The sequence below is a fragment of the Bubalus bubalis genome, chromosome 5 (genome assembly GCF_019923935.1).
Source record: "Bubalus bubalis isolate 160015118507 breed Murrah chromosome 5, NDDB_SH_1, whole genome shotgun sequence".
NCBI lineage: Eukaryota > Metazoa > Chordata > Mammalia > Artiodactyla > Bovidae > Bubalus > Bubalus bubalis.
In genome coordinates this window covers 86,676,709-86,703,258 of record NC_059161.1, presented here as the reverse complement: position 1 = coordinate 86,703,258, position 26,550 = coordinate 86,676,709, and the positions used below count along the sequence as shown (strand labels likewise).

At 38.1% G+C, this 26,550-nt stretch overlaps 1 protein-coding gene across 5 annotated transcripts in view; it reads right to left on the bottom strand.

Annotated features, from left to right (window-relative positions):
* Positions 1-26,550, bottom strand: part of NOX4 (NADPH oxidase 4) — a 185,948-nt gene that overhangs the window by 121,041 nt on the left and 38,357 nt on the right. For all 5 annotated transcript variants that reach the window (XM_044943413.1, XM_044943414.1, XM_006075176.4 and 2 more), the window contains 5 exons: positions 24,968-25,052; positions 19,596-19,693; positions 14,596-14,623; positions 6,643-6,715; positions 4,485-4,565 (listed from right to left, as the gene is read on the bottom strand). In XM_044943413.1, the coding sequence (XP_044799348.1) occupies positions 4,485-4,565; positions 6,643-6,715; positions 14,596-14,623; positions 19,596-19,693; positions 24,968-25,052 (365 nt within the window). The remainder of the gene's footprint in view (positions 1-4,484; positions 4,566-6,642; positions 6,716-14,595; positions 14,624-19,595; positions 19,694-24,967; positions 25,053-26,550) is intronic.

The following is a 26,550-nucleotide window of genomic DNA, read 5'->3' as shown; positions in this document are numbered from 1 at the left end:
ATTTCAAACAAGAAACAACTTCATAAAAATTAGAGCTTTCCAAAAACAGAATGGCATTTTCAAAATTAGAAATTTACTTAGATATGTTGTAGGGAGATTGAAAGAATCTTGGTCAAAATCATCTTTTGAACTTTCTTCAAAATGAGATTTTATAAAAATAAAATTGACTTTAGAAAATTATATAAACCAATTGCTCCTCCTTATTATAAAAGTCAACAATTTCAAACAGCTTTGCTGTTGAATTAAAAAACTGCCTACAATTTCTAGCCTATGTTGATCCTTCAATTTTCTGCACTACTAGAATTCTGGAAAATAAAGTATGTTTACACTTGGAAAATATGTAGTTTAAAATTGCCTTTAGCACTTTCCATTGATTTTTTTTTAATTTCAAAATAATAATCAATGCTTGGAGACTAAAGCTTATATATTACATTGTTCTTCTATACCCTATTATTTTACTAAACATATTGATGGAGAAAAAGCACATGACCAACAAATAGTGAGTTTCTGTTCAAATCTAAAGCATACTCTACCAGAAACTTCAGTATAAATTCAAGAAGCTTGTTTTGAATAGCTGTACTTTAGTTGTATAACCAAAAGCTAGAGAGTAAAATTAACAAAGCATTTTATAAATAAAAATATATCTAAGTCTTCAACAATGGAACAAATAATAGCTTCAATACATTTACTCATAGATAGATCTTTTGCAATAAGAAAGAACATTTTGAGAAATGTTCCATTTTGAAAAAGCTGTAAGATTTATCAGTAGTAGTTTTTTCCCCATACCAGAAGCATAATCTATGTAGCTTTATTAAAAATTAAACTTCACAGAATTACAAACTTTTAGTTAGAAGATGAGTAAATTCTACAGATTTGAGTTATAGCACAGTGACTACAGTTAATAATACCATATTGTATACTTGAAATTTGCTAAGAGAGTAAATCTCAAGTGTTCATGCCAGAAAAAGAGGTAACTGTGTAATGTGATAGATGTATTAATTTGCTTGTACATTTTAAATATATTCTATTTTATTTGTCAATTATTCTCAATTAAAAATTAAACTTCATAAAATATGTATACTACAGAATGCTTAGAGTATTGTATATTTGTTGCATGACACACTTCAGTATTAGAATAATTGTTTTCTTCATTTTTATCTATAATATGCAAAGAACTATTAATCCAGTTGGTATAAAAGATTGAATATATAAGTCATTCTTTAGATGTATTTGGTTATTTCTTTATATAAATTAAAGCTACTTTCTGTTTATGATCCCTCTTCCACAAAAGTAAAATCAAGATTTAAATATATATTGTATTTCCCCCCATAATGGAGACAGAACTCATTACTCTCTAAATTTCAGAAGTCTATGTAAACGCTTGAACCTTCGAAAAGTGACTCTATTTGAAATACAAAGAAACAGATCTCTTCAGAATTTTAATTTAGTACAGCTTAAAGGCAAAAATATGCATAACTAACTTTACCAGCAAGTTATTACATTTTTCTCTAATTTGTTATAGCTAGAGATAGCAAGCCCAGGTAAATCAAGATATTAAGCTTTAAAAATAAAAACTTAAGACCCTGTATAATAGGCTCTATGTTCATCCACATCATTAGAACTGACTCAAAGGCGTTCCCCATTATATAGACTGAAGTAAGTTAGAAAGAGAAAAACATATATATGGAATCTAGAAAGATGGTACTTATGAACCTATTTGCAGGGCAACAATGGAGATGCAGACATAGAGAACAGGCTTACGGTGGTGAGGGGATGGAGGTGGGGGGACGAATGGAGAGAGTAACATGGAAGCATGTACACTGCCATGTGTAAAATAGATAACCGATGGGAATGTGCTGTATGACTCAGGGAACTCAAACCAGGACTCTGTTACACCCTAGAGGGGTGGGAAGGGGTGAGAGGCTGGAGGGAGGTTCAAGACAGAGGGGACACATGTATTCCTATGGCTGACTCATGTTGATGAATGGCAGAGGCCAACACAATATTGGGAAGCAATTTTCCTTCAATTAAAAATGAATAAGTTTGGGAAAAAAACTTAAAACCAAATTTTTAGAAGCATTGAACTCTCTAAAAAAAAAAAAAAAACAACAAACAATAAAACACTATGGGTTTTTGAGTCAGAATGCCTGGATCTGAAAGCAGAATACATCAGTTAAGCAAATTTTAGCAAGTTATGTACTCTCCCTAAACCTATTTTCTTATGTAAAGGGTGTTTAATAGTATTGTTTATCCTTATAGAACTATAATCCTTTAATAGTACAAAGCATCTAAATCATTTTGAATTTATGCTTGGCATATAGTAAACATTATGCAAATATTTTAAATTAGTATTACCATTAGTAGCACATACGTTTAGTCATAGTCCACTTTTATGATAATAGCCCTGGACAACCAAACAAGCCATTTAAAGAACAGAATATAAAGCAGATTTTCTCTACCAAGGGCCTTCTTGGTGCTACAGAATACGCTAGCCCCACAAGGGAAAAGAACAGAACCCAGAGGATCCACTGACTGTGGCCCTCTTCCCCGTGTGGCAGCCGTTGGCTCGCTGGAAGTCAGGATCATGTGTGGCCAGATATCTGTGTGTGTGTGTGTGTGTGTTTTAGTTCTCAGTTGTGTCCCACTCTTTGTGACCCCATGGACTGTAGCCTGCCAACTCCACTATCTATGGGATTCTCCAGGCAAGAATGCTGGAGTGGGTTGCCATCCCCTTCTCCAGGGGATCTTCCCAACCCAGTGATCAAACCCAGCTCTCCTGCACTGCAGGCAGATTCTTTACCATCTGAGCCACCAGAGAAGCCCAGCCATATGTCTGCTACTGCTGCTGCTGCTAAGTCGCTTCAGTCGTGTCCAACTCTGTGCGACCCCACAGATGGCAGCCCACCAGGCTCCCCCGTCCCTGGGATTCTCCAGGCAAGAACACTGGAGTGGGTTGCCATTTCCTTCTCCAATGCATGAAAGTGAAAAATGAAAGTGAAGTCGCTCAGTCGTGTCCGACTCTTTGTGACCCATGGACTGCAGCCTACCAGGCTCCTCCGTCCATGGGTCTAATGCTCTACAATTATATGTTCTAGAACCATGATACAGAACAAACTAAACCAGGACATGGGGGACAGAGGTCCATAAAATGCTGATATCTAAACCAGCGGCCTCCAAAATTGGAGGAAAAACATTTTGAACATGCAGCTTGAGATAAGTATACCATTATGGATAAGATTTACTGTACTGAGAAAGTATATTATAAAACATTCTGAAGAAAAAATTAACAGCAGGCCTGAACTTTTCTCCACATACTGCCTCCCTGGAAACATTCCGGGTTAAGACAAACAAGGAGTGGCAGCTGTGTTACCGGTCAGCATTGTTTGTTGCGGATGGAACACATCTGGACGAGGAGGATGCTGATTCAGCTTCCTGATGCAGTGTGTTCTAGCAACTGAGATCATCCCTTTAGGAAAGCTGGATCGTTATCAAGAGATTGATTCCTGTGGAGCTTGAGCCTTCCCCAAGGCAAAGTGGTCCTTAACTACCCATACAATCTCACCTTAAAACTGAGTTACTACATAGGAGGTAATGGAGAGAAGGTGGAATATGGTTCCTGAACATCTAGAGGGACTCCCACTGAAGAAGCATCTGGCATTATCCGGCTGACATTCTGTTTCCGGTCCTGTATCCTTCTACTAAACCAAGTGAACCTGGTGCCGAACAATAGCCTACTGTGTCATATTAGTGTGAGTGTTAAAACCACAGGTCCACTGTGGTAATCATACAGACATGAACATACACAAAAAGTATATTATTTACATCCTCTAACATAACGAATTATTTTAAGCACCATACATTTGAGTATACTGCTTGGGTCCACATAACGTTTCACAGAATTTGGGGGTATATTTTTTGTAACAACTTGGAAGCTATTGTTTTTCCCTCTGATTTTCTGGTGTTTTTCACAGATGCTTTCCTTTGGTCCTTGTAAATCCTTGGCTTTCTCTGCAAATACTAGTGCCCCTAGGACTTCTTAAACTAAAACCTGGTAACTCCATTGTTACAAACTGCAGCAGCAAGACATAAGGAATTCCTGAAAATTCAAACATTAAATATATTGAAGCTCTTCACTTCCTGCTCATTTTCTTTTAAAGTTTATCAAGATATAACTATAATAGTATACATATATTCCCTCCAATTAAAAATTTTTTAAAAAATTACAAAAAAGATATAATCATAGAAGGCTTTAAAATCTACAACATTGTGGGAGAAGTAATTTTGTCTTTCCATTTTAATATACTTTTAGGCTAGTTTCATTAAAACATGCTATGTCCAAAATAGAGTAATTCATCCCACTCTTGACACTACCCTCAATTCCAGTAACCAAACAATTTTGCCATTTCCTATGAAAATTTCTATAGACTCATCTGTCATTACCCCATTTTTAAGCACATGTGATTTTTAAAAGTTATTAAACTTACCCTGATACATGTAACATCAGCAACATGTAGAAGACAAAGAAGAGATTATGAGTATACCAGAAGATGTCATAGTTAGAAACTCTGAAAAAAACAAATAACTTAATTTCAATTTCACTTCCTACTCCATCTCAATAAAACAAGCATGCATCCTTTCAAATACATGTCACTATTGAAAGTTGAAACATGAGTTCATCTGAGACTTATCTATTAATATCAACATATTAGCATACCATTGCAGAAAACCGACAAAAATTATAAGCAACACTTTATTATCTTGAAGATTCTTTGTATTTCAAATAAAGATACTGGAAAAAATTAAAATCAGGTGTTTATTTTTAAATTATTATGATGTAAGGCTAAGGAGCAGGCAACAGTCTGCTAATTTACTACTGCTGCCTTTATCAATATTCTCAATTTAAAAACAACTAATGTTTCTATCCTAATATGTATTTTGAGAGTAGTTCAAAGGAAATTCAGATGGAGATAAATTAAATAAATGCTCATCAAAATTTTATATGATTTTTCTAGACAGTATATAACTTTAATATCTTGTGTTACTGGCCTGGGGGAGGACCAAGATTCTAAAAAGGGAGGGGTACAACAAACACAACCTATAAATGTTCGAAAGAAGTAAAAAGACTATCAGTTACTTATTTCATATATCTGAGTGGATGTTCAGGGAAGCTATCTGATAAAAGCTTAGACGATTCTGATAACAACCCCTGAAGCCTTTTAGAACCCCCAGTTTAGGCAAAAACCAATACAGTCACATTTACTTCAGTCACAGACTGCCACCACAGACAAGAGCAGTAACACCCTTATAACATGCACCTTCTTGCATAGATCTGATCTTTTTTAATCTAAATTTCTAGAAGCAGAATTACGTCAAAAGACACACGGTTTGTAAGGTTTCTTTATATACACCACTCATTGCTCTATAAAACATGGTTATCAATTAAGAACCCAATCACAGTGTAGGAGTGCCTGTCTCCCCAGACCCAGACTCAACTATATCCATCTCCAGTATCTTGGAATTGGGTATTATTTCATTTGTGTTACTTGCTTTCAATTCTTCTGTGACTTACCTATTTATAGAAATTACCCATTTCTACAGCATATTTCTCAACTGTTGTAAGTACTATTCAAATTTAAGAATGTACTAGCTCCATAGAAGGGCCTTCCAGGAGGCACTCCTGGTAAAGCACCTGCCTGTCAATGCTGGAGACAGAAGAGACACAGGCTTGATCCTTGGGTGAGGAAGATCCCCTGGAGGAGGGCATGGCAACCCACTCTAGTATTCTCACATGAAGAATGGAAGAGCAGCCTGGTGAGCAACAGTCCACAGGCTCACAGAGTCACACACGACTGAAGCAGCTTAACGTGCATGCATAGTTCCATGTGAGTGTAATAATGCTCCCAGGAACATGCTTACTTTTTAATTTTTATAATGTATATTGGCATTCAGGAGTTTCAGTTTTCAGATTTTTAGATAGCTAAATACTTCCTATATTTCCCCTTGTCCATTATGAGCACTGATAAATATAACTTAAAGTTTCCTGCAAATCTTCAGCGGTGCAATTTTTCACAGGTAACTTTGTCATGGAGCTAGAATTTCATCACTTAAGCCTTCCTTTCCTCACAAGCTTGTACTGGCAGCTTTATTACTTAGCAGGTTCTCACATATGGCAAAGTCCTCTTCAGGGCTTTCTACCCACTATTGCTTAGTTCAAGGCCTTGGTCATTTTTGCAAGTAAGTCCTATTCTGTTTTTATTAATTAAAGTATAGTTTTCTTATAATATTATATTAGTTTCAGGTGTACATCATAGTAATGCCCTATTCTAAGTTATTGAGGCGTATTTTTTTTAATGTTTAGTTAAGCCACATCTTCCTTTTATTCCACTTGGGAATATTTACTTGAAACATCCCCATACACAATTCCTTATCACTCAGAATATTTGACTGAAAGATTTTTCCAAAACAGGAAATTATATATAGAAATGTCTCTCGTTCCCTCTTAGTTACACAGGAACCAGAATACTGCATTGACTAAGCATTTGGGTTAATCAAGACATTTTATACATATGAAAATGAAGATAATCTGAAGGAAATCTAAATAGTCTGACCAAGAAACATCAAAATAATGGCTCTGACACTCACCGTATCGCATATGTTGAAGCTGTAAACATCAAGAATAGTACCAGTACCATGCAGACCCCTGTCAGGCCGGGAACTATAAAAATATACATAAGTACATTTTAACTTAAGTCATACTGAGAAAAAAAGTACAAAAAATTATTACCTTAAAATTCAAAGTACTAGGCTGCTCTGTGGGAAGCCTAATTTAAATCATCTATCTCCTTGCATGTTCTCTGTCAAAAAAACCTGTTGGGTTTTTTTTTTTTTTTTTTTGAATTAGCATTAGTTTCAAGGTACTTAAGGCAAAGTAGAATCTTTTCCACTTTTCACAGAAAAGTCCCTTTTGGTATTTTCAAATATTCCGATCAGAATGGTGACTACATGCACTCTTTGACAGGAACATAACTACAGCAAACATCAATGAGTAATGCAACAGGACACAGCTGACATCCAACATCCTAAGTGCTTTGGTTTTCTCCAGCAGAGTCAATGTCAAATAATTTCTTTTGGACTTCACTATCGAGAAAAAATTTCCAGAAAAAATAAGCAAAACCTGAATCGTTCTAAAAACCACAACTTCAAGTGTAGAACAAAACATGGTGAATGTGAAGAAAAAAGTTACAGTGCTGATTTTTTAAGAATACTCTCAGACATAATTCCCCTTAGAATGGAAAATATTTTAAAATCAGTGTTTCTGATATTACATAACAAGTTAATATTACATTAACTTGTTCTTAAAAAGAAAGCGTGCAAACATGTCATTTTATAAAATTGATACTGGCGTAATAGATTGCTACAAGCCTAGTGTTAGCTCATTAGAGGACATCCAAAATGAATAGGTGATATGCTATATCAAAGAGCGAAAAATCACAATAGTCTCATTTCTTATTATCTTATTGCTATCAAATAAAATAGTCTATGTTACCTTTATCTACTCTTACAATCACATGAACAACAGTAAGTACTAAATGACCTAGCTAAGAAAGTCCATCTCAAATCTTTCTAGAAAAGGTACTAAAACACTTCTGCCTCCAAAAGTATAGACACCTCCCTACTCTTCTTCTTGACAAGGAAGCACCTATGCAACAGAAGGCCCATCAGGGAGTGAGAGCCATCAGCAGAAGCAAACAAGCTGGGGATGACACCAGGGCAATACTGATATGCATCATTAGGGTCACAGAGGGTATAGAATGGTTGGAAAATAATATTGGAAATTCCAATGCAGTAGAAACAAGTTTCCACTTGAAAAGGGCCACATGAGAAATAAGGGAGTCGGTCTATGGAACTTAATACTTGAGTACACCCTCCTTTTCACTCTTCCCAGTACACAGATTTGGAAGCCTAACAAAACTTGCCTTTCCCTAATGCCCCAATCCAAATCATCTCCCCTCTAAATTCTTTCATAGGGCACTCCCTCTGCTATTGTCTCTCCCATTGCTTTACTTCCTCGGGGTAATAGAAGAGCAAGATAAGTACACTAGCTCACACAGGAGGATTTGGCACCCCACTCCAGTACTCTTGCCTGGAAAATTCCATGGACTGAGGAGCCTGGTAGTCTACAGTCCACGGGGTCGCAAAGAGTAGGACACGACTGAGCGACTTCACTTTCACTTTTCACTTTAAAAAGAACAGCAGGCCTACAAAATGACCAAGCCTTTCCTCTTCCAAATACTTATCCCCCGAAAACACAAACATAGCCACCCCAAACTTGTTCAAAAATATTCATTAACCACTTTAATACTCAAGGCCCATAAACAATTTAAATCTCCATCAACAGATGGATGGATAATTATTTACTGGGCCTGAAAAATTAATCAGCAGTTTTAAAAAATGACATATACCTATGAACCACAAAATTATTAGCCTGACTGAAAAAACCAGACTCCCCACCCAAAAAAAAAAAAAAAAAAAAAAAAAAAAACCTGAAAGAATATAAGCTCTATGATTTCTTTTATACAACATTCTAGAAAATTCAAAGCATTCTTTAGTGGTAGAAGGAAGATCCATAACTAGGAGGGGTAGAGAGCAGGCTGCATTACAAAAAAGCACAAAACATTTTTAGAATGATGGACATATTTGTTATCTTGATTTTGATCATGGTTTCTTATGTATATACATATGTCAAAAGTGATCAAATAACATACTTTACATATGTATAATTTAGAGTACTTCAGTTATAACTCAAAGTTAAAGAACAAAAAAGAGAGAAGGTCCCTCTCTCTGGCTCCAAGTAATTTAAAAAATCCATATCTGCCCAAATGAATAAATAAATGACAGAATCCCAGGCTCTATAATGTGAAATTTGTGGTTGGAGAGGCCTTTTAAGTAATTTCACTGAGGCTTCATGAATGTCTACTGTGTCTACATACAAGGTTTCCTGTATATAGTCCTGAACGTGCCGAAATTAGTTTTAGAATATCTGCAAATCACTTCATCAAGACACCTGAAAAAATGGAGCATGTTTAAAATAGAGGTATAAGTTCCAAAGGGTATTATTTGAACATCAATTCTTTTAGGAATTAATTTCCAGTAAAAATGCTCTCACTATTCCTTGAAGAATCACAGGGCACATTAATGTAAATTTTCTGAGAGGTACTAAAGTCAAGAAACCAGTTTAAATTTGAACAGATATTCCCCAAACACTGAACTCGAGCATTCCTTTTAGAGCAGATCATGGAGAACATATTAGAAAGACTCAGGGTGAAATAGTTGACCTCAGCCATTTGAAATCAAGATGAAATAGAAGCCTCAAATAACCTAGGGCATATGTGTATATCCTGGAATTATAGCCCTGTTACTGTCCCTTAACCCAAATCCCAATCTCACTGAATCTCATCTGTAAACTAAGGAGAATCAATTCAATGCTTTTTAATATTCTTTCAGATTTATGAAGTTATTTTTCTTTTCAAAAGAATTCATTTTTCCTTTCTCTCTCCCAGAAGTACAAAAATTCCGGAGTTTGCAATTTATAAAGTTAATGACTTCATAGCAATGAAGAAGAAAAACTGACTTATAATTAGCAACGAGAAGAAAAAAAATTACAGTCACAGTGGTCCAAAAAAATGGTGGGATGAGTAACTTAAAAACCAAAGAGGAGAGAGTGGGAGAGATAAATTAGGATTTAGGGATTAATATATGTACATTACAATATATAAAATTGGTAAACAGCAATGACATACTGCATAGCACAGGGAACTATTATCAATATCTTGTAATAACCTATAATGGAAAAGAATCTGAAAAAATATATATATCCATATACACACCACACATATATGCATGTATAACTGAATCACTTTGCTACACACTTGAAACTAACAACAACACTGAAAATTAACTATACTTCAGTTTAAAAAAGACTAAGATTTTCTGTCACTGCAATTAAACAGAGACTGGACAACCAATTATCTGGAATGTTGCAGAGAATATCTCTGTAACAGGTAGAAGAGTTTAAAAACAGATGATTTTTCTACAAATGACCCAATTTCGTTCATTTTTAAGGCTGAGTAATATTCCATTGTATATAATATATACTGCTGCTGCTGCTGCTAAGTCGCTTCAGTCGTGTCCGACTCTGTGCGACCCCAAAGACGACAGCCCACCAGGCTCCCCTGTCCCTGGGATTCTCCAGGCAAGAACACTGGAGTGGGTTGCCATTTCCTTCTCCAATGCATGAAAGTGAAAAGTCAAAGTGAAGTCGCTCAGTCGTGTCCGACTCTTAGCGACCCCATGGACTGCAGCCTACCAGGCTCCTCCGTCCATGGGATTTTCCAGGCAGGAGTACTGGAGTGGGGTGCCACTGCCTTCTCCAATATTATATACTACATCTTCTTTATCCATTCATATGTAACATTTAGGTTACTTCCCTGTGCTGGCTATTATAAATAGTGCTGCAATGAACACTGGGGTACATATGTCTTTTTTAATATTTATTTACTTATTTAATTGATTGTTTGGTTTACAAAATTGGTTTGATTTCTGTCATACATCAACATGAATTAACCATAGGTGTACATTTTTCCGGAGAAGGCAATGGCACCCCACTCCAGTACTCTTGCCTGGAAAATCCCATGGACTGAGGAGCCTGGTGGGCTACAGTCCATGGGGTCGCTAAGAGTCGGGCACGACTGAGCGACTTCACTTTCACTTTCATGCATTGGAGAAGGAAATGGAAACCCACTCCAGTGTTCTTGCCTGGAGAATCCCAGGGACAGCGGAGCCTGGTGGGCTGCTGTCTCTGGGGTCGCACAGAGTCGGACACAACTGAAACAATGCAGCAGCAGCAGTACATTCTTCCCCTCATGCGTCTTTTTGAATTATGGTTTACTCATGGTCTATACCTAGTAGTGGGCTTCCCTCATAGCTCAGTTGGTAAAGAATCTGGCCTGCAATGCAGGAGACTTGGGTTCAATTCCTGGATCGGGAAGATCCCCTGGAGAAGGAACTGGCAACCCACTCCAGTATTCTTGCCTAAAGAATCCCCATGGACAGAGGAGCCTGGCAGGCTACAGTCCATGGGGTCGCAAGAGTTGGACATGACTTAGCAACTAAACCACCACCACCACCATGCCCAGTAGTGGGATTGCCGGGTCATATGATAGTTCTAGTTTTAGTTTTTAAGGAACCTCCACACTGTTCTTCATGAAAGTGTTAGTCTCTCAGTTGTTTCTGACTCTTTGAAGGCTCCATGGACTGCAGTCCACCAGGCTCCTCTGTCCATGGAATTCTCCAGGCAAGAATACTGAAGTGGGTAGCCATGCCCTCCTCCAGGGGATCTTCCCAACCCAGGGATCGAACCCAGGTCTCCCGCACTGCAGGCAGATTCCTTACCATCTGAGCCACCACTGTGGCTGATTTACATTCCACCAGCAGTACAAGAGGGTTCCCTCTCTCCACACCCTTTCCAGAAACTAACACAGCATTATAAAGCAATTATGCTCCCTTTAAAAAAGGCCAAGAAGATGACTTTTATCCATTCAGGGACTACTTTCTGGGCATCTGTATTGTACTGTCAAGTGCTAGAGTAAAAATGAATCACGCTCTAAAATAAATCTCAGTCCAGTGTGGGAGAAAGGATAAGCTGGCAATTGCAACATAGGGTATTAAGTGCTGAAAGAGAGCCAAACTGAGTATTTTTGAGGTACATCAAAGGGCATCCTAACCTAGCCTTGGATAACAGCTCAGCCAAGTCCCAATAAATTAGCCTCTATTAGCACACATATCCCAAGAGTGAGGAAGCACAGGTTAGAAAGTATTGGGCTAGTCTGAGTTCACTGGGCAAAGTCACTTAACAAAATGAAGTACATTGTGAACTCTCTCAGTCTTCAAATTATAAAGCAAAATCTATACCTGTTTTCTTAGGAAAAAAATGCTTATTACATTTACTCTTATTGTTTTTGACCTATGCATATTAGGTTAATTAGTAGCCCATAAAATGAATGATTGCACTACACTGCCATTTATAGATGAAATGAAAGATCATTTTCATCCCTACCCAGATGTAGTCAGAAATATACCATCTTGTATTCATCATCCTGTTTTTACCAAGATAATTGGAGACATGACTGTGTTTGTTTATGAGGGTTTTTCTAATTGAAATTGGATACTTGGTGTTTTATCCTCATCATACAAAGTACTACCAAATTTGGAGATATGTAGCATGCATTTTTAAGTGTTTGAATAATTCAATCTATTAAATTTATTCTATAAGTTCTTAATTGGAATGTTTTTAACATTTATTTAGTGAGTCAAAATACCATAGAGGAGCTTTAGCATCATATTTAGGGGGACTGGGTCTGTGTTCCTGGGAAATAAATGGCTCCTGATGAAAAGTATAGTATTTCTTTCATCAAACTTTATGGAACTGGGCCACCAAAGTGATACTGACATGCTGATCTGGGGCAATTCAAGCTGCTTGTATTGACAGAAATTCCACAAAATGTTTTCTCTCCATCCTCTGCGAGTGGCCCTGTTCCACTGTGAAGAAACTGATTTCCAGTGGAAAACACCATATATGTAGGTAATAAATTATTCTACAGTATATGGAAGGAAACCAACTATTCATCGTATTTACCATGTATCTTTAGGGTCCCAGGCCAAGAACGGATCAGCTCTACTTAGTGGAATGAGGGAGAAATCTGTGCATAATGGGGTATGTCAACTGACATGTAAAGGATGAGTGAGAGTTGAACAGGTGAAGAAAAGAGAGTAAGAGAGGAGGTAACAAGGAGGTAGTGGTGAGAAGTTCTGCTCAGGAGTATAATCAGATGCTCAGTAAAGATAAAACAGTACTGAAAAGGTTAATAAAACACATTGCCAGGTCCCAATTTGGTCTCTCTCTATGCTGAAACCAGGAATTTGTGTTTTTAAGTATAATATTACTCTACTTGGCCCAACACACTCATAGGAACTTCTGGGAAAGAACACAGGATGACGGTGTTTCATGCAGAGGGAGAGATCACCTACTTATAAGCATTAACTTTACTAAGTTTCTTAATGTAATATCTTTGTCATATGAGATCTTTTTACACTTTTATAAACTAAACTTTTTAAAGCATTTCTAAGGCTTCAACTATATTCTATCCAGTAAAAGAAAATTAAAACAAAGTTCTTATTTATTTCTCTTAAATTAATCCATATGAACCAAAAAATACATTCATTCATACATAAGGTTTTATTTTTCTGCCTTTCCTCCCTTCTGTTCTCATCCAATTCTTAAGGCTTTAATAAAAACATGTTTTCAATGAGCAAAGTTGTAAACAAAACTAAATTGTGTTCCTAAGGAGAAAACTGTGAAATATGTACTTTGCAAATGGCAAATATCATAATCTATAGGCAGAAAAAATATATTATAAATATGTAGCTGTGACATGAGGGGGGAAAACACTTGAATTATTATTATTTTTCATCATAAGACTGATTCAAAGAAGAAACAATGCATTTGACAGAGCCATGTCTCAGTCCTGTATGAAATTCTGATCCTTAATAAGTTAGTACAGACAAGATTTTATGACAGACCATCTCCCATACACAATCATTGTGTCTCTGAAACAGGTGCCCAAAGTCCCCCAAATACAGTCTCCTTTTCATTATTATAAATGTAAGATTGAGAAAGAGAAAAAATAGTTAGAACTGTACTAACATCAGGGCCAAATTTTGAGATGTTCAAATGCACTTTAACAGATTAATAGTCTAGACTGAGATTTTATGGACAACATGTTTAAGAAGGGAAAATAAATTAAAAATGAGAACAGAGACACATTTCAAGAAAAATAACTTACTTTAGTGACTGTTTCTCCTCTTCCTTATAGGTTTTAGGATCAGAAAATATCCTACTAAATTACTAAATATTAAGAACTACACTGATACTCAGAGTGCTTGGTGTTTTTTCTCCAAAACTTCAAAAACAGAAACCTGTTCCCTCTGTATTCTCCATTAGTACTTGTCCTAACAGCGGGCACATGGCAGGCGCTCCTAAGCCGCTGCTGCTGCTGCTGCTAAGTCGCTCCAGTCGTGTCCGACTCTGTGCGACCCCACTGAGGGCAGCCCACCAGGCTCCCCCGTCCCTGGGATTCTCCAGGCAAGAACACTGGAGTGGGTTGCCATTTCCTTCTCCAATGCAGGAAAGTGAAAAGTGAAAGTGAAGTTGCTCAGTCATTTCGAACTCTTAGCAACCCAATGGACTGCAGCCTACCAGGCTCCTCTGTCCATGGGATTTTCCAGGCAAGAGTACTGGAGTGGGGTGCCATTGCCTTCTCCGCTAGTATTATGTAATTTCCATAGAAAGAATACATGAAAAGCAAATACATTGTGCTTAATTTTACTCTTCATTCCTTTGAACCCTGATGGTTTGCCCTTAACCTTTGGTTTCACTGAAACCTTATGCTTGACCAGTTGTTTGACATGAACATTTCCCAGGCTGTATTTTGGCATATATATAAACATGGTATAGAAGCTGCAGTGATAACAACTTACCAGTTGTGAAGAGCAGTTTTCTAGGATCCTGAAGAAAAAGGAAAAAAAAATGTCTGAAAAATAAAACACTGATCAACACAAAATTCTGCAAGGAGTCTGTGAGCGATAAGAGCCATGTGTTAGGCATGTAGGATACTGTCCTCCCAATGGAAATAACAGAGATTCAATTAAGTTTCATAATGTTCTTACAATGCTAGGGGAGATTATGGTGGTGGTGCTGTTAGTTGCTCAGTCATTGCCTACTCTTTGCGACCCCATGGACTTTAGCCTGCCAGGCTCCTCTATCCACAGAATTCTGCAGGCAAGAATACTAGAGTGGGTTGCTATTCCCTTCTCCAGGGGATCTTCCCAACCCAGGGATCGAATTCATTTATCCTAATTTACAGGCAGATTCTTTACTGTCTGAGCCACCAGAGAAGCCCAGAGGAGATTATCATACATACAAAATCCAATTCCAAGAAATTTATCCATTTGAAAAGGGAAGAATATTGGATGAGAAGTCAGAAGGTCCAAGCTTTCATCTTAATGGCCAATTACAGACTAGTGGGCATGGCCTGAAGCACACCCTTTGATTATTTTGGGATTCAATACTTTTAGCTATAAGGTGGAAACATTAATATATGCTCTGTCTACCACAACTGCCAACTGCACCTAGCAAGTGTCAAAACAGTGAGAATCAAAAGTAATAAAATATATAGAAGGGGTTATGCTGTGCAAATTCAATGCAAAGAACACTGAGAACTAAAATGTTTCAAATGCTACTGTGAAAAGTATTGATAATATTCAAATAAGGAAGACAGCTTCCTTCTAATTAGAAATACATTAACATTGTTCCTGTAATATTTCCTTTAAACTACATCCCCATAGTATAATGGACTGAAATAAACTCCCTTCTGTCTTCTGGAAATCTTATATCAATTCCCAGTAGAATGTGGATTAATTTTTTATCCAAAGGGGCCTAATATTATACAACTTATGAATTACTTTTCTCATGCCTCCATTGAATCTGTGGTCAGACCAAGCTATATACAAAGTGGGAAGCCATTTAAATAATTTCAGGGACCCTGAATAAGGACCATTTGCCCAAGAATAGCTCCTCATCCAGCTTAGGTCCAATGGCTTCTAGTTAGAAACATGGCGTTAAAAAACATAACTAAAGGCTAATCTAGAGTATCAAAGTGTTAGTTGCTCAGTTGTGTCTGACTCCTTGCGACCCCATGGACTGTAGCCCGCCAGGCTCCTCTATCCATGGAATTTTCCAGGCAAGAATATTGGAGTGCGTAATCATTCCCTTCTCCAGGGGATCTTCCCAACCCAGGGATCAAATCCAGGTCTCCTGCATTACAGGCAGATTCTTGACCATCTGAACCACTAGGAAGGCCCATAATCTTGAGGAACCTAATACATGAACAACTAGGAAAAATACAAGACAGACTGAACAAAGTGGTAATACCAGAAATACGAATAATTAGCTAGGAAATGTCAGAAGATGAATAAAACTGCTAGGGAATGAAGACAGGGTATAAGAGTAAGAGACTGTTTCACAGATGACAAGATGAGGCCAACTGAGCTATTCCATCAGCAATGTACCACCCATCACAAACTGGAGAATGCAGGGGTCACGGGGGACGTGGAGAAAACAAGAGTGTAAGCACACAGCAGCAACGGTAAGCTGCATGACACAAACCCATCCTCTCCAAAGACAAGTCACAGAAGAATACAACTGTTTATATATGTATTATCTCTCCGTGTGAATGTGTGTGTATTTTTTCATCTGAATCTAGTACATGGCCTGATACCTACTAAGCACTCCAAAATATTTATTAAAAGAAAGAACAAGGGGAAAAAGACATGATTAAAGAAGTGAAGGAAGGGAGGAAAGACGTGGAAAAAAAGGGAAAATGTAAATTAAAATGAATTACTATTTTTTATCCATCTTATCAGCAGTATTTTTTTTTAAATGAGTGAGGTGTAGAAATAAGCATTGCAATAAAATTGGTAGAGTGTATCAACTGGTGAAGTGTTTTTTGGAAAGTAATTTGTCCAACAAAACTAAAAATGTGTGTACCTTTGAAACCAAAATTACTTCTATAAATCTGCCTAGCAGAACTGTACAAAAAAAATAATTAGCATGCAGTTTATGACAAAAACCTGGAATCAGCTCAACATTCATGAATAAGAAAAAGACTAAAAATAAATTATGGTATATTCATATGAAGAAGATGAGGTAGATGTATACTTTCTGATACAGTAAGTCACAATACATATATTTACAAATTGCTATAGCTAAAGAATATTTATCATAAAACACCACTCAAAATAAGAAAACATAAAATCATTACCTGTGGCTACTTTTGGAAGAGAAGCTTTCAATTTTCACTTACTTGGGAGTTCTAAAATATTTTACATTAAGGCTCTATCTCTCTTAAAGTGAAATAAACTTAATACCTATGAATCCTAAAATGACTAGAATACTGGCATCTTAAGAAAAAGTATATTAAAATAAAATTATTAAATCATTACAGTTATTGAAGACATATTAATTATAAAGCAGAAGAGAGAATCAAAGAAGTAAAAGATTAAAAAAGAATTTTCATGGCAGTAGTAAGATACAAGTAACCCCATACGATCAGGGCAAGTGATGGGAGATAGGGAGAGATGGGGGGCTCTCTCTGGGATGAAATCATTACATGCGGAGCTTCCACTGGAATGCTAAGGAGCTGGACTTCTCCATGGTTCTTAATGCCGGATATACTCCTGCAAGGTGGGAGACCTGTGTTCGACCCCTGGGGTTGGGAAGATCCCCTGAAGGAGGGCATGGCAATCCACTCCACTATACTTGCCTGGAGAATCCCCAAGGACGGAGGAGCTTGGTGGGCTATAGTCCATGGAGTCGCAAAGAGTTGGACATGACTGAGCAACTAAGTATAGCATATACTCTACAGTCATCTGGTGAACTTTTTAAAAATATTTCAGTCACTCAGTCGTGTCTGACTCTGCGACCCCATGGTCTGCAGCACACCAGGCTTCTCTGTCCATCACTAACTCCCAGAGCTTGCTCAAACTCATGTCCATCGAGTCAGTGGTGCCATCCAACCATCTCATCCTCTGTCATCCCTCTCTCCTCCATCCTTCAATCTTTCCCAACATCAGGATCTTTTCCAAGGAGTCAGTTCTTCAAACCAGGTGGCCAAGTTATTGGAGCTTCAGCTTCAGCACTGCCCTTCCAATGAATATTCAGGACTGATTTCCTTTACGATGGACTGGCTGGATCTCTGTGCAGTCCAAGGAACTCTCAAGAGTCTTCTCTAACACCACAGTTCAAAAGCATCAGTTCTTCAGCGCTCAGCTTTCTTCATGGTCCAACTCTCACATCCATACATGACTACTGGAAAAACCGCAGCTTTGACTATATAGATCTTTGTCGGTAAAGTGATATCTACTTTTGAATATGCTGTCTAGATTTGTCATAACTTTTCTTCCAAGGAGCAAGCGTCTTTTAATTTCATGGCTGCAGTCACTATCTGCAGTGATTTTGGAGCCCAAGAAAATAAAGTCTGTCACTGTTTCCATTGCTTCCCCATCTACTTGCCATGAAGTAAGGGGACCAGATGCCATGATCTTCATTTTTTGAATGCCGAAGAGTTTTTTCACACTCCTCTTTCACTTTCATCCAGATGGTGTTTAGTTCCTCTTTGCTTTCTGCCACAAGGGTGGTGTCATCTGCATATCTGAAGTTATTGATGTTTCTCCTGACAGTCTTGATTCCAGCTTGTGCTTCAATCAGTCTGGCATTTTGCATGAGGTACTCTACATATAAGTTAAATAAGCAAGGTGACAATATACAGCCTTGACGTACTCCTTTCCCAATTTGGAACCAGTCTGTTGTTCCATGCCCAGTTCTAACTATTGCTTCTTGATCTGCATACAGATTTCTCAGGAGTGAAACTTACCTGCATACAGATTGCTCAGCAGTGAAAAATATTAGGGGCTGCCTCTAACCCAGGTCAACAAAATCACACTGGTATATTAAAAGATACTAGCATAGTTAAGGGATTAATCTAGGGCTACTTGTTATTTTGGTTTAATGATTTATGTCCGTGTTTGTGTGTCATTACTTTGGCCTTTGATTTGTCTTGGGAGGGAGGTCAAGCACATGATCACAGTAGTACAAATCTAGAGAACTCTGGTGATATATAAGGGGAAGATGGAGTGGGGAGAACAAGCTATTAAGTCACTACCAAACTGAGCAGAACAGGGCGGGGTTCTGATCACATGGGACCCTGAACATTTTGGTGTTGATGCAGTCTTGGCTTTGGGAACCAAAGGCAGCCTGAGGACACCATGAGAGTGTCAAGCAACAGAGATCTAACTAGGGCTGTGCAAGTTCTGTTTCTTGGTCCAGTTCGGCTCCCTGCACATACAATTCCACTTTATGGGCAGCTCCACATGGAGAAGAGCACCTCTAAGTTAGATATTGCCCCCTACAGAATTCAGCTCAAGGTCACCTATTATAAGGATTATGAAACAAAATAAAACAAAGTAAAGCATTAAAATTCAATAATATTTTCAAGTAAAATCAACTGATGGTCTGGGATCATCAAACAGTCAACTTTCTTTTCTGCCCTTTTCCTCCTCAAGCACAGTATGAGTTCCTGAAAGATTTTTATCCTGTTGTGTTTTTACCCAACAGTCTCCACTGAGTGATGGGAATTAGACAAAACTGTTGGGAGGCAGAAGGCAGGCCTGAGCGGCAACCATGTGAACACCGCAGAGCGCAGTAAGTAGACACTCTTTGAACTTTCAGGTTCCGCAGGAGAGACTGTGAAATAGTAATTACATATATTTTCTATTGAAAAGGAATAAAACTCAATTTGACAAGTGCATTTTAAAAGCACTCAAAAGGAGCAGCAAGGTACAAATTTTCTGCGAAAATCACAGACCCTCATTAGTCATCTCACGATAAGTGAAAGGAAAATGAGAAGACAGAGGCCACCCACCTCCTCTCGGTATCTTGCTGCGTTCAGTTCGACAAAATCCTCGCGGTAGTTCACTGAGAAGTTGAGGGCATTAACCAGGTGGGCGGCCACGTGCACACCTACGGAGTCACACCAGTCAGTGGGGTTTTCAGATACACTCAATAAAGGGGAGTTGGTTCCTCTCCTTACATAAAGACAGGGTCACACTTTGACAACCATATAGGCAACAAAATGTTCAATTAAAAGGGAAGTCTTAAAAGCACAAAGAATCTTAATTACACACAGTTTTAGCATGAGAAATAACGTAAAGAAACAGAATTTTCAAAAGCCAAAATAAAATAACCCTAATAAGTCAAGAGTTAGAAATACACCAACACACACTGACACACATACACACACATGTGTGTATAATAATACAGGAATTTATTTATTCATTGAAGCATCTCCTGAATACAGTAACCCCCCCTTACTCATTGTTTCACTATCTGCAGCTTTAGTTACCTGTGGTCTGAAAAAATTCTGTGGAAAATTCCAGAAATAAACAGTTTACACGTTTTAAATTGCATGCTGTTCTGACTGTGATGAAATCTCTGGCTGTCCCACTCCACCCCACCTGGGACGTGAATCATCCCTGAGTCCAACACATCCCACCCGTTGGCCACTTAGTAACTGGCTTGGTTATCAGATCCACAGTTTGAGATATTGCAGTATTTGTGATCAAGTCGCCCTTGTTTTATTTCATAATGGCCCCAAACTAAAAGAGTAGTGATGCTAACAATTCAGATATGCCAAAGGAAGCTGTAAAGTGTCTCCTTTAAGTGAAGAGGTGAAAAGTTCTTGACTTAATAAGGAAAATAAATTTCCTATGTTGAGGTTGCTAAGATCCACAGTAAGAGTGAATTTTCTATCCCAGAAATAGGAAACGAAAAAGAATTTTGTGCTCACTTTGCTGTCACACCTTAAACTGCAGAAGTGACCAGCCACAGCGCATGTTTACTTAAGATGAAAGAGGCATTAAATTGGTACAATAAGATACTTTGAGAGAGAAAAGGATCACATTCATTTAGTTTTTATTATAGCATATTGTTACAATTGTAACATTAGTAATTATTGCTAATCTTTAACTTGCCTAATTTATAAACTAAACTTTATCACAGGTGTGTTTGTATAGGAAAAAACAGTATATACAGGATATATCATCATTGATTTCAAGCATTCACTGGAAGTCTTGGAAAGTATTCCTCATGGATAAGGGGGAACTGCTGTATTATATATTTTCTAATCTTTTGCCTCTCCTATAGCTCCAAACCTGTTATATATTTTGTATACTTCACTGACACTCAACCTAAGATAAAAGCCCATGAAAAGGCTTTTAACCAGTTAACATTTTTCACAGTCCACAGATTCAAGACATAGTGTTTCAATCCAGTAGCAAAAGTGTTGGTAACAACTTCACAGGCCAAAAACTCAGGAAGATAATGATCACCATTTAATAATCTGCCCACAATGGTGCGCTAATGGGTAGTCAACTGACTCAGAGCTTATACCAAAGAGTTAGGAAATTACTAGAGAGTTGAAGAGAAATTCCTTTTGGCATGGTCAGAAAAAAGAAAATTATCATGAGGTTAGAGAAGAAAGAAGCAAACGACTTTTTGCCCAGCACTATAATAGCCTCCTCCCTCCTCAAGCTTTCCTTATAAATGGAATAAGGTTAAAATTAATGGCACATTACAATGTACTGGAAAGAGCAACATTCAATTAGTTAGAAAACCTGTTTTTTTGCCCACATCACTTGCCTACTAATGCCTCAGTTTACTCTTCTGTAAAATGGTGATGACAGAAATAAGAGACTTAATAAGATAAATGAACCAAAACTGCTGAGGAAAACATTACAATTTATACTTTATGGAGTGTTATGATTCAAAAAAAAGACATGGCCTGGAAAGTGAAAATTCTACAACCAATCCAACCTAGCATATGAGATGTATGTAGATGGGCCAAGTGTTCTGAATTACTCCCAAAGACAAATGAAAGTGAGAGAGAAGGGATAGAATGCTAGATAATCTAGGGGTTATTTAAAGGATTCATAAACTAGTGCCAGTGCCCAGGTTAAAGGAAGGAAAAGGGTCCTACAAGTAAGTAGACAGGAAACTGAAGGTGGTTAACTAGCACGCAAAGACAGGGTTCCAAAGAAAAAAGGCTGTTTAGGTGATACTCAACTATGGCACAGATACGAAACATTATTGAAGCAAAACTGTGTCCCACAGCTTCAGCATTTCTAAAATCTATAGAAAAATATCCCTCTATTATAAACAGAAGGCTTACATGTTCACTACATATTTTATGTCTCCAAAGTTCAAAGGCATCCTAAGAGGAAATACCATTCTTTTTAATTCTCCCAAAAAAGGTGCCCAACTTAACAGCTCTATGAAATATATCCTTAAGAGAGACATTCACCTTCCTGAAAAGGTTTCATGTGTGTGTGGTCAGTCGTTCAGTTGTATCTGACTCTTTGTGACCCCATAGACTGTAGCCCTGACCTGCCTCTTGAGAAACCTATATGCAGGTCAGGAAGCAACAGTTAGAACTGAACATGGAACAACAGACTAGTTCCAAATAGGAAAAGGAGTACGTCAAGGCTGTATATTGTTACCCTGATTATTTAACTTCTATGCAGAGTACTCATGAGAAACGCTGGGCTGGATGAAGCACAAGCTGGAATCAAGATTGCCGGGAGAAATATCAATAACTCCAGATATGCAGATGACACCACCCTTATGGCAGAAAGTGAAGAGGAACTGAAAAGCCTCCTGATGAAAGTGAAAGAGGAGAGTGAAAAAGTTGGCTTAAAGCTCAACATTCAGAAAACTAAGATCATGGCATCTGGTCCCATCACTTCATGGGAAATAGATGGGGAAACAGTGGAAACAGTGTCAGACTTTATTTTGGGGGGCTCTAAAATCATTGCAGATGGTGACTGCAGCCATGAAATTAAAAGACGCTTACTCCTTGGAAGGAAAGTTATGACCAACCTAGATAACATATTCAAAAGCAGAGACATTACTTTGCCAACAAAGGTCCATCTAGTCAAGGCTATGGTTTTTCCAGTGGTCATGTATGGATGTGAGAGTTGGACTGTGAAGAAAGCTGAGTGCCAAAGAATTGATGCTTTTGAACTGTGGTGTTGGAGAAGACTCTTGAGAGTCCCTTGGACTGCAAGGAGATCCAACCGGTCCATTCTAAAGGAGATCAGTCCTGGGTGTTCATTGGAAGGACCGATGCTAAAACTGAAACTCCAATACTTTGGCCACCTCATGTGAAGAGTTGACTCATTGGAAAAGACTGATGCTGGGAGGGATTGAGGGCAGGAGGAGAAGGGGACGACAGAGGATGAGATGGCTGGATGGCCATCACTGACTCGATACACATGAGTTTAGAGGAACTCTGGGAGTTGGTGATGGACAGGGAGGCCAGGCGTGCTGCGATTCATGGGGTCGCAAAGAGTCAGACACGACTGAACGACTGAACTGAACTGAACTGAACTGGACTGTAGCCCACCAGGCTCCTCTGTCCATGGGATTCTCCATGCAAGAATACTGGAGTGGGTTGCCATTTCCTCCTCCAGGGTATCTTCCCAACCCAGGGGTCGAATCCGTGTCTCCTGCATTGGCAGGTATATTTTTATCACTGAGCCACCTGGTAAGACCCTAAAAAGTTTTTTAGTTTGAAAGAATTCACAGCTTTTTATTTTAGGCAGCATAGAGAAAGTGATGTGCTTTGTGTGGATTTTCTCATTTAATCCTGTTTTACAGATAATACTTCCCTATTTTACAGATAAGAAAACTAAGGGTAAGCTAAGGGGCTTCGCTGGTGGTCCAGGAGTTAAGAATCCACCTGCCAATGCAGGGGACATAGGTTCAAACCCTCATCCTGGAAGATCCCACATATGACACAGCTACTGAAGCCTGCTATAAACAGAGAAGCCCACAGCAGTGAAGACCCAGCAAAATCAAAAATAAATAAATCTTTAAATCAAGAACAAAAGAAAGGTGACTTAGCTATGGTCAGACGCCTAGTGAGTGGCAGAATGCAAACCCTCTGAATCACAAGCTCAGTCATGGCAACACTCTACACTATCTCAGTCTTGGGGTTGTTCTCCAACTGATGGAATATTTGGACAAAACTACTGTCTAGAAAAAAGTCAAGTTAAGAATGTGCCAGTGTTTCCTGATCATCCTCTATTTTTTACCTATCACTCTCTAGCTTTAATCCAACCCTAATCCTTACCACAAATGGCAACCCACTCCAGTATTCTTACCTGGGAAACCCCATGGACAGAGGAGCCTGGAGGTCTCTATAATTCAGGGGTCATAAAGAGTTGGACACAACTGAATGACTAAGCAAACAAACACAATAGCACTGAGATAATTTACTCACGAGGTTGTAAATTATATTAATTAATTCTATCCTAAGAACTTCATACACATGTTTTCATTTTCTTCTCTAAACCATGAGGTAGGTGCTGCTGTCAATCCATTTTACGGTTAACAACAAAATGAAGATCAGAGCGATTATGTCTCCCAGTAAGGCAGATGAGCAGCTGGGAATAGACCTACACAATCCATTGACAGAGTCCATGTGCTTCCCAGGTGGCACTAGGGTGAAAAGCCTGCCTGCTAATGCAGGAGACAAGTTTAATCTTTGGATCTGGAAGATCCCCTGGAGAAGGAAATGGCAACCCACTCTTGTATTCTTGCCTGGAGAATCCCATGGACAGTGGAGCCTGGCGAGCTACAGTCTACAGTTTCACAAAGAGCCAGACATGACTGAAGAGACAGCATGTACACGCTTAATAAAAATGTTTATAACTTTCTGTTTCAAAACTTTGCTCAGCATAAACATTTATTTTAAAATGATTCTTAAAAATCAAAGATTCTCACTTTACATTTAATCTTGGAATTGAGCAGAATAAACTTCCACAATTTTGACATTTGCTCTTCTGCCCAAGTAGTAACATCAAAGAAACATTTAACAAATATAATTTTGAAGGAATCATATTCTATGAATGCACATTTCACACTTTAATTTTCAAGAATTTAAACTTCTATCATGTCATTACTTTTAGAGGTTGAAAACTTTGAATCACCTTCTTCCAATCTTTCTAAATGAAACTATTTCCTTTTAGAAAAACAATCATTACCAGCTTAAGGACCAAACTTTGAATACATATATAAATATACTTGACCTACCCATTTTCTGTAATGCCACTAGATAAATTTCTTTACACACATGGAAGAAAAAATTAAGCTACATAATAAGAAAACCATAAACAATAAAAATGCCATCCATAAAATGTCCTAACATAATACTTAACATCTTGCGGTATTCCTCACCTGAGAAAATACAGATAGTCACACCACAGGTTATGTGGAATGTTCTGCTTTTATCCAACAATCTTCTGGTTCTCCGGCTTGGAACCTAAATTAAAAAAAAAATTTAATATGATAAAAGTGATGCAGCAAATCAGTTACATGCACAAAGCTTTGGAAGTACAGCAGAGGTCTATCAATTAAAACCTGATGAGATGAAGTATGATGTCTCTAGTCAGTGCAACACTCAAATCATTAGAGAGAGTGTGAAGAGGCTTAGTACTGATATGGAAAGACATGCAAGATATATTGTTAGGTAAAAATGTCACAACACATAAACTGCACAATGATCCTATACTGTTTAAAATTAATGGCACTGTATATGTTAACAAACTCGCAGGCATTCTGCTCACACTGTGGTTCTGCCGGCAGAGCAGCATTTGGGGCCCTTCACTGATAACTTTGCGTATTTCTGCAGTGTTTTCATCCTTTTGTGGTCAAAAACTAAGATTATTTTAAAATAAAACAATTTCATCTACAGGTTTAAATGCCTGTTTGATCTTGTACAAAAATAAAACATCAAGCATCTTTGAATACTATGTTTCACACTAGGGGACGATTCTCTAAGTCTTATTCAACGCTGAGAGACTTAGGTGGGCACTTTCCATTTCCTGTCATTTATTTTCTCTTTCTTCATACCACGCCAATGGCCAGCCACAGGGATCTAAACCTAGCATTTCACAATAGCTGGCAACCTACAGAAAGAGTTATTTCCACAAATTACTGCATTAAGAGTAGAGAGTTTCTAAATATAATTTCAGGAAAAGATTGAGAACTTTAACTGCAGTAAATCCACTTACACGAACTTCACAGAACATCAAAATGACCTCATGTTAACAACTCCTTTCGAAATATCAGTATCGATCCGGTAGTCCCTAACTATCTTAGTGAAGAAAGCAGTGAACACACACGTACCTAAACACACACACACGGACAAGAGAAGGCAGAAAACAATTTCAGTCGGATTTTTAACTTTCAAAGAGCTTTTCTCTTTTCTCAAATCCTTTCTTTCACACTTAAATATCATACACGACGTCACATCATATCCAAGAACTCTATTTCAAGTCACTGACACAGCTCAAAACAGGAATGTGTTTTAAGAAACTGCCACCAACGCCAGCAGCCATCCTGTGTATTAATGAAAGTCCATGGGGCTCTTGGGCCTCCCTGGTGGCTCAGACGGTCAAGAATCCATCTGCAATGCAGAAGACCTCAGTTTGATCCCCTGGAGGAGGAAATGGCAACCCACACCAGTACTCTTGCCTGGAGAATCCCATAGACAGAGGAGCTTGGCTGACTACAGTCCATGGGTCGCAAAGAGTCAGACACGACTGAGCGACTAAGCACAGCACGGGGCTCTACACACTCACCTGCATTTAATTAAATGAAACTACAAGACTTCAATGAGGAATAGTTTAGTGGAAAGAGTTCAGAACTGGGGCTGATCTCAGCTCTACCATTCACTAGTCCTAAGGTCTTGGTCAAGTTAATTAAACTCTCTATGCTTCAGGTTCTTTGTTTGCAATGCCCCCAAAATCCTGCAAGGA